This window comes from Myotis brandtii, unplaced genomic scaffold (genome assembly GCF_000412655.1).
Source record: "Myotis brandtii unplaced genomic scaffold, ASM41265v1 scaffold896, whole genome shotgun sequence".
NCBI classification, from domain to species: Eukaryota; Metazoa; Chordata; class Mammalia; order Chiroptera; family Vespertilionidae; genus Myotis; species Myotis brandtii.
Genome location: NW_005371677.1, coordinates 500,816 through 509,882, shown reverse-complemented (window position 1 = coordinate 509,882; position 9,067 = coordinate 500,816). Strand labels below are relative to the sequence as shown.

Sequence of the window (9,067 nt, the reverse complement as noted above, 5' to 3'; positions counted from 1 at the left end):
GTTCAAAGGCTGTTAAATCGTGTTGTTTACCCATATCTTCAGAAAAAAATCACTTCTACTGTCGTGGTAAACAACCTGCTTCCCTATTTATAATGGTCTGGCCCTCTAGCAACTTCAGCTCGAAATTATAGCTAATTTGCCTATAAACATCAGGTGGTCATAATAATATGGCCACTCAGTGTATAAACTAGGACTGTTTACTTGAGACCAACCCCCTATAAAATTTACACAAATAACCAGAAGTAAACCATAGATGCCTTAACCTGAAGACAAAAACAAGCAGAATATAGAATTGCAAAGAGTTGCTTGTCTTTATCCCTTAAAAAAATTCTGCAAATTCCATTTAAGAAAAAAATGATTTTTTTTTCCCAATTAGCAATAATCACGCCTCGGATAAACCTCATTGGCTACGATACTGCCACTGCACAAAGCTAAAAAAAACGGATTATTAAAGCTTGGCGTAGTATGATCTTTAGTCATTTTTTGGTAACTCCCCCCACCCCCCCCCCCCCGCCCCTTTACAAAAGTAATACATGTTCATTGTAGAAATTTTGAAAAATAAAACCTAAAGAAGGAAACAGATCACTGATAATCCTTCCATCAAATGAGATTTTCAGGCAATGAAGAAGTTTTATCATAATCAAGAAAAAACATGACAAGAAAATGATTATGTCCAGAGCTCCAAAATGTTCACCATCATACAGTTCTTACACCATTAGCGATTTTCCTCTGCTCCTCCGAATTCACAGACCTTGCTGTGAGCAAGAAGCTGGTTTTTGTTTTGTTTTGTTTTTCAGAAAATATTCAACCACCTTAGGGAAACAAGTGAGAAAAGCAATGAGACCACTCACCAAGTTCGTCGCAATCGCCAGTGCTTCTGCATGCCTTCCCAGGTGAGCCAGACACCGAGCCTGGCCTTCCTGGACATCCCTTTTCATGGCGACATTTGTAGGTGGTAATTTCTCAGAGATACTGGAATATTCCTGCAGTGCTTTCTGGCAATTATTTGTTCAGTTGAGGAAATGAAGAGAAGGGATGAAAAGAAAGGCGGGAAACACAGAAGAAAGGACTCAGTTACGGGGACGATTTTTTCCCTAGGCAGAAGGTAATGTCATAACTGACCCCAACCATGAACTAAGGGAGAACTGAGGATGTCAGTCAGTAGTATTCTTCTAAAAGGCAGAACATAAATGGCTGGAGGATAAAATCACTACTACCGTGGGAAACATCATAGTATAGTAGCAAGAACATTCTGGAGCCAAATAGACCAGGGTTTGAATGTTGGTTCTGCCACTAACTTGTTATATAACCTTTTCATAGGCAAATTAACAACAGGACTCTTATGAAGATGAAATGAGATCTACATGTAAAGCTGGTACCTAGCTGTTAGTTTCTCCCTTTTCTTACACACTTTGGGGTGCTTTGCTTCTGGGGCACTAGCAGGTGTCTGTGATAGAGGCTCCTGCATAATGAGGAGATACAGAGCCTGGGGAATCCGAATTACAAGGATCCCCAAAAGATTCCTATACTGGAGTTACAAGAAACAAAACAAATTATATAGAACCTCATAGAAAAGGACAGACCAGCCCTAGCTGGTTTAGCTCAGTGGATAGAGCGTTGGCCTGCGGACTGAAGGGTCTCGGGTTGGATTCCAGTCAAGGGCACATGCCTGATTGAGGGCTTGATCCCCAATAAGGGGTGTGCAGGAGGCAGCTGATCAATGATTCTCTCCCATCATTGATGTTTCTATCTCTTCCTCTCTCTTCCTCTCTGAAATCAATAAAAATATATTAAAAAACAAAACAAAAACAGACCATGGACACAGACAATAGGGTGCTGAAGGCAATGGGGGGGGGTCAATGGGGGGAAAAAGGTACATAAGTAATACTTTCAACAATAAAGAATTATTTAAAAAAGAAAAGGACAGAGCTCCTGCATAATGAGGAGATACAGAGCCTGGGGAATCCGAATTACAAGGATCCCCAAAAGATTCCTATACTGGAGTTACAAGAAACAAAACAAATTATATAGAACCTCATAGAAAAGGACAGACCAGCCCTAGCTGGTTTAGCTCAGTGGATAGAGCGTTGGCCTGCGGACTGAAGGGTCTCGGGTTGGATTCCAGTCAAGGGCACATGCCTGGTTGAGGGCTTGATCCCCAGTAAGGGGTGTGCAGGAGGCAGCTGATCAATGATTCTCTCCCATCATGGATGTTTCTATCTCTCCCTCTCCCTTCCTCTCTGAAATCAATAAAAATATATTTTAAAGAAAAACAAACAGACCATGGACATAGACAATAGGGTGCTGAAGGCCTGGGGTGGGAGTAGGGGGGGGGTCAATGGAGGGGAAAAAGGTACATAAGTAATACTTCAACAATAAAGAATTATTAAAAAAAGAAAAGGACAGAGACTTGGGATTCTAAGATTACAAACACATATCGCAGAAGATTAAACTCATCTTCACAAACAACACTCCTAACTTAGCCTGTTGTTGAACTATGCCCTAACTTATGGAACAAGAGCCCATTTCAAGTAGCGCGACCTCATACATGTGGAATTCTACCTGATACTCCTGCCGTCTGTAGGCCAGGTCCCCTCGGAATTTCCTGATGGTTAGAGCTTCCACATCATCACTGCTCTCCGTTTCCCCATAAAACCACTAGAAATTGTGAAAAGAGCGTATTACAGAGAAAAGCTGTGCTTCCCAACTCATACTCAGAAGCGATTTTCCATAAATAAATGATTCTCAGAAAAGACATACTTCTTTAGGACGGACTCAGAGGAAGGCACCCTGGCATAGAAGAGTGACGATTTTAATGACCCCCCGCCCCAGTTTTTATGAAAATGATCATAATTAATAAACATACCAACAATAGGATCCTCTCAACTCTGAAAGGCATCCAGTGACGCGCCCACTGCCAGGCAATCATTTAGCATTCAGGGTCGCAAAGAGCTTTATGGGACACTGGCCGGTGTTCTGGGTTTTAACAGAAGCTAAAAGGGGCGGGCGGTGGTGGAGGGAGTCACAGACGAACATTTGGGGTTGGAAAGGGAAGTCAGCGGCTCCGTGGTTGGGCGCTGACCGATGAACAGGAGGTCAGGTTCCCCTCCTGGTCAGGGCACCTGCCCGCTCCTGGGCTGATCCCACCGCGGGGCGGGGCGGGGCGTGCAGGAGGCACCACCAATGATTCTCTCCCATCATTGATGTTTCTCTCCCTCTCCCTCCCCCGCTAAAATAAATCAATAAAAATATATTAAAAAACAAAACAAAAACAGACCATGGACACAGACAATAGGGTGCTGAAGGCAATGGGGGGGGGTCAATGGGGGGAAAAAGGTACATAAGTAATACTTTCAACAATAAAGAATTATTTAAAAAAGAAAAGGACAGAGACTTGGGGTTCTAAGATTACAAACACATATCGCAAAAGATTAAACTCATCTTCACAAACAACACTCCTAACTTAGCCTGTTGTTGAACTATGCCCTAACTTATGGAACAAGAGCCCATTTCAAGTAGCGCGACCTCATACATGTGGAATTCTACCTGATACTCCTGCCGTCTGTAGGCCAGGTCCCCTCGGAATTTCCTGATGGTTAGAGCTTCCACATCATCACTGCTCTCCGTTTCCCCATAAAACCACTAGAAATTGTGAAAAGAGCGTATTACAGAGAAAAGCTGTGCTTCCCAACTCATACTCAGAAGCGATTTTCCATAAATAAATGATTAAGTCTCTGAAAAGACATACTTCTTTAGGACGGACTCAGAGGAAGGCACCCTGGCATAGAAGAGTGACGATTTTAATGACCCCCCGCCCCAGTTTTTATGAAAATGATCATAATTAATAAACATACCAACAATAGGATCCTCTCAACTCTGAAAGGCATCCAGTGACGCGCCCACTGCCAGGCAATCATTTAGCATTCAGGGTCGCAAAGAGCTTTACCCACGGTGGGGGCATCGAGAGGAGGCGGTGCCTAGAGCGGCGCCCAAGCGCGGAACAACGCCAAGGGGCGGGGCCGCCAGGCCCAGAGCGCAGCATCCTGGGATTTGTAGTCTCTGGAAGCCCACTGCAGGTTGGGAGTCGTCGCTGAGCTGAGATTTTTATCTGACTCACAAACTGACGGGGACAGAGTTCGACTTCTCGGTTTCAGGAGATGGGCAGAGCGTTCCTTATATGTTCTCATTAAAAAGCACCAGCCACCGGGTAGCTGTTTAAAATCGTTAGGTACCATTTTTTCACCACTGACGACATTCTTGACACTGTGTTAAGCACTTTTTTTGTACTTTATATCCTTTTCTTATGAAAGACACAGTGATTCCTATTTTGCAAATGAAGATATTGGGCTTATAGAGGTTAAATAACTTGCTCAGGATCAATTATCAAGTGGCTACGAGCTTCGAAAGAAATGAGTCAGTATTCCTCAAGTCTCCAGAGAAGAGACACCACCAATAACAAAGACCAGAATAAAAACCAGAGGATATAGAGATTTACTCTGGGGCTCCATTCGGGAGCACTCATTCTGCCTGGAGAAAATACTAAATCCCAGAATCCTAAGACTAATATTTACTAGCATTTTTATACTTTCAAGGTGTTCCTTGGAAAGAAATGAGTCAGTATTCCTCAAGTCTCCAGAGAAGAGACACCACCAATAACAAAGACCAGAATAAAAACCAGAGGATATAGAGATTTACTCTGGGGCTCCATTCGGGAGCACTCATTCTGCCTGGAGAAAATACTAAATCCCAGAATCCTAAGACTAATATTTACTAGCATTTTTATACTTTCAAGGTGTTCGTTCCTTAAGAGTAGGAAGCAGAGAGTGTTGACAAAGTACCATCCGATATTGCACAGCACAGTATTACTGCGCCATATTACACAGCAGGCAACAGGCTTTTCTCTAGTTTCCCTCCTATTGGTCCTCATCTCGCCAGTGCCTCTTCCACCATTTGTCTTCCAGGGTTCTTTCTTCGACACAGTTTTCTATTCCACACACTCGCCCTAGGGGAACCTAATCCACTACCCACCCCCTAACTGAATTAGTGCTCTCCAGCCAAGCTGGTCCTCTCTGGAATTGACCTCCCTGAATTTTTTCCCTCATCCTGAAACCTTCCCTGCCCTTACAGGTGCCACCTCACCATTTCTTTTGTCAAGAGGACCCCTCCCAGTGTGCTCCATCTTGCTGCCTCCCATAAACCTCTCCTGATCCCCAAGTCTGGGTTACATGTCCCTTGTCTGGGCTCACATAACACCATGTGATTCTCTCAGACAGGGCATTTCTCGTTTCATACAGCTCTTGTCCAAGCTTTTTGTCCCTCACCCCCAGGAGACAAACCGCTCATTCTAGGCAGGGACATCTCTCTGTCTAGCACAGTGATGGCGAACCTTTTGAGCTCGGCATGTCAGCATTTTGAAAAACCCTAACTTAACTCTGGTGCCGTGTCACATATAGAAATTTTTTTATATTTGCAACCACAGTAAAACAAAGATTTATATTTTTGATATTTATTTTATATATTTAAATGCCATTTAACAAAGAAAAATCAACCAAAAAAATGAGTTCGCGTGTCACCTCTGACACGCGTGTCATAGGTTTGCCATCACTGGTCTAGCACCAAGCATAGTGTCTGGCACCCAGTAGGCCTTCACTCCTCGTTGAATGGGTTAATTGTTACACTGTTTGCATGTGAATCCTCTCCCCTCTACACACTATGCTCCTCTAGGGCAGCGCTTGCTACACAGTATTCATTAAGCATTCTGTGCATAACCCAATGTATTCTTGAGGGCCTTCTGTGCCAGGTGATGAGGATATACCTATCACTCATGGTCCTTGCTCTCAAGGAGCTTAAATTAAGGTGGAGAAGACATATGATATGCAGTGCGCAAGCAAATTACTTAATTTTAGATTGTGGCAAAGTGATAGGATAGAGAATAATGGGGCTTGGCAACCAGTAGAACACCTTCCAGAATGAAATCACATCTCTTCCTTTCCTTTTCTTACCCAGGCTGTTTTCCTCTGAGGCCCCTTTCCCTGCTTCCTCAGATATTTGTAAATATTGCTTTTTCTCCTTTTCCATCTTTTTCTGTTTTTTTGTTTTGTTTTGTTTTAGCAAAGCATGCCCTTCCATTATTGGCATGCATCACCCACTAATTCTCCTGGGTATTTATTAACTTACTAGAGGCCCGGTGCACAGATTCGTGCACCAGTGGGGTGCGTCAGTCTTGCCTGCGCCCTCTCGCAATCCGGGATGGCAGTCCGACATCCCCCAAGGGATGTAGCAGTGCACGAAGCAGCAGGCAGCCAGGGAGGGGCCTGAGCCCAGGCGGGGTGCGACTCCCACTCATCCTGCCCCGCTGCACCTACTGCTGCTGCTGCTCAGTAGCGCTGCAGCAGAGGTGGGAGAGGCTCGAGGTGGGAGAAGCTGTGCTTGCCAGCCATGAGCCCAACTCTGGTAGCACACTGACCACCAGACACAGCTCCTGCGTTGAGTGCTTGCCCCCTGGTGGTCAGTGCACATCATAACGACTGGTCATTCCGTTGTTCACCAGGCGGGGTGCGACTCCCACTCATCCTGCCCCGCTGCACCTACTGCTGCTGCTGCTCAGTAGCGCTGCAGCAGAGGTGGGAGAGGCTCGAGGTGGGAGAAGCTGTGCTTGCCAGCCATGAGCCCAACTCTGGTAGCACACTGACCACCAGACACAGCTCCTGCGTTGAGTGCTTGCCCCCTGGTGGTCAGTGCACATCATAGCGACTGGTCGTTCCATTGATCAGTCATTCGGTCGTTCAGTCGCTTAGGCTTTTATATATATAGATCTTAGTATACTGAGCTCTCTCATTTATTTCCCATAGTCTGTACATTTTCATAATAGGTACATTCATTGATTCAACTAACACTTCTTGAGACTTGCTCTAAGCCAGTGTCTGTACATTTTCATAATAGGTACATTCATTGATTCAGCTAACACTTCTTGAGACTTGCTCTAAGCCAGTGGGTTCTCAACCTTCCTAATGCCACAACCCTTTAATACAGTTCCTCATGTTGTGGTGACCCCCAACCATAAAATTATTTTCATTGCTACTTCATAACTGTAATTTTGCTACTGTTATGAATCGTAATGTAAATATCTGATATGCAGGATGTCTTTTCATTGTTACAAATTGAATATAATTAAAGCATAGTGATTAATCACAAAAACAATATGTAATTATATATGTGTTTTCCGATGGTCTTAGGCGACTCCTGCGAAAGGGTCGTTTGACCCCCAAAGGGGTTGTGACCCACAGGTTGAGAACCACTGCTCTAAGCCAAGAACTGTATCCTCAGAGTGGAGGACAGTGATAAATAAGACAGACAAGATCCTTGCTCCATGGAACTTAAGTTCTAGTGGGCAAATAACAAGTAAATAAATGAACAAAGTAGTTTGAGACTGTGGTTAAGTGCTGTACATAAAAGTGAAAGAGTGATGTGAGAAAGAGACTGCTTCAGGGAGGGTGGCCACAGAAGGCCCCCTGAAGAGGTGATCTTTGAGCTGAGCCCAGAGTGAAGAGGAGCTGGCCAAGAGGATAGCTGGAGGTAGCCTTGCAGGTGGAAGCAAGAACTTCTGGAAAGCTGCAAGAATGAGGAGCAGAAAACAAGCTGTGGTGCTGAGGCTGAGCAAGCAAAAAGGAGAGCTAGCTGCATGGCCTGAGACAGGAGAGCGAGGCAGAGTGTATTGTGTGCTCAGTACGCGTTTATTGAGTGAATGAATGATCTAAGGATACAAAACTCCAAGTGTATCTTACTAGCATCTGGGCTGTACTTTCTTGCATTGACTGTGCGTGGTGCCCATGGTGTCAGGTCATTTTCCTGTCACTCCCTTGGCTGTCATATGATCTGTGTAGCTGAGTTTTAGCCTCTCTCCGTCTCCCCCATCCCACTCCCACTACAAATCTCAATTTAATGCCCTTTTATTCAGGCTGGCAAGTCTTGAGCCAAATGAAATTTTCTCAGGGCTTGCTCAGTTAATTTCATTCCAGTATCACAGGCTGTTGTCCAAAGACAAACACTGTCTGCCAACACCAGATATGTGCACAACCAGTCTGGCATTGCGTTTCTTCTCTCCTGGCTCCCAAACTCACGATCTCTAGTTCAGTTTGATGAGCATTTATTGAGTAACAATATTGTGAAGACACTGGCTAAGCAATGGTTAAGGGTGAGAGCTCTGGAGATGGTTCAGGTTTGACACTCTGTGTGTGAATCTGATCCTTTGTGACCCTCAGTTTCACCAACAATACAATGGGGATAATAATAGCATCTACCTCATGGACTGTGCATTGGGATTGAGATTAATCAAGTAACCCTCTCAACCTAGTGCTTGGCACATAGTAAGTGTTCAGTTAACGCTAGCTTAAATAAAGATTTTAAAAATATAGTTTCTGCCTTGAAAGTGCTCTAAGCTAGTGAAATAGATGTACTTACAAAGCCAATTTGACAGGTACTGAATAGAGTATAAAGCAAGACCTGTTAGCTAGACATAGGGGAAGCAGTTAGTACTGACCAAATCAGAAAGAGATGCCGGAGGCCTCTCTCTAGGGGAGGCAACTACTGTGATGGTAACAACATCAGACTAAGGACAAGCCAGACTGAAGGAATAAAATCCATTGTTACTTCAATCAAAGCAACTGTGTACCTACTGTGTAAAAAGCAGTTAATGATCAAGGGATTAAAAATCCTATATAATAAAAGCTTAATATGCAAATCGACTGAATGGTGGAAACCATTGCCCCCTGGTCGCCCCACAGAGGGAGGCCACTGGTGGCAGTGGTGGGGGAGTTAGGGGGTGGTGTCGGCGAGTGGCAGGTGGCAGGCCGGCCAAGGCAGGTGTGAGTGGGGGGGCCCCCTCAATCACCCTGCCAGTTGCCCCCAGATCAGCCCTGATTGCAGGCCAGGCCTAGGGATCCTACCCATGCACGAATTTTGTGTATCGGGCCTCTAGTAGTAATATAAAAGAGAAAGTAATAAACACCTTAAGAGGTATATAAAGTACAAAGAATGTCTAGAAAAAAGAAAGCTTAATTCAACTAAG

General features: G+C 44.5%; 1 protein-coding gene across 3 annotated transcripts in view; it reads right to left on the bottom strand.

Annotated features, from left to right (window-relative positions):
- The window catches only part of LOC102260696, a 4,680-nt gene extending 1,471 nt beyond the window's left edge, over positions 1 to 3,209 (bottom strand). Inside the window, exons 1-4 of one of the 3 annotated variants that reach the window (XM_014532472.1) lie at positions 2,867 to 3,208; positions 2,563 to 2,658; positions 852 to 995; positions 393 to 431 (exon numbers count right to left, since the gene is read on the bottom strand). In XM_014532472.1, coding sequence (XP_014387958.1) covers positions 408 to 431; positions 852 to 995; positions 2,563 to 2,658; positions 2,867 to 2,929 — 327 coding nt within the window. In that variant the 5' untranslated portion in view covers positions 2,930 to 3,208 and the 3' untranslated portion in view covers positions 393 to 407. Of the gene's footprint in view, positions 1 to 392; positions 432 to 851; positions 996 to 2,562; positions 2,659 to 2,866 lie in introns of those variants that run through there. The other 2 variants (XM_014532471.1, XM_005885186.2) reach the window with 2 other exon arrangements.
- Between the last annotated feature and the right edge of the window lie 5,858 nt (positions 3,210 to 9,067).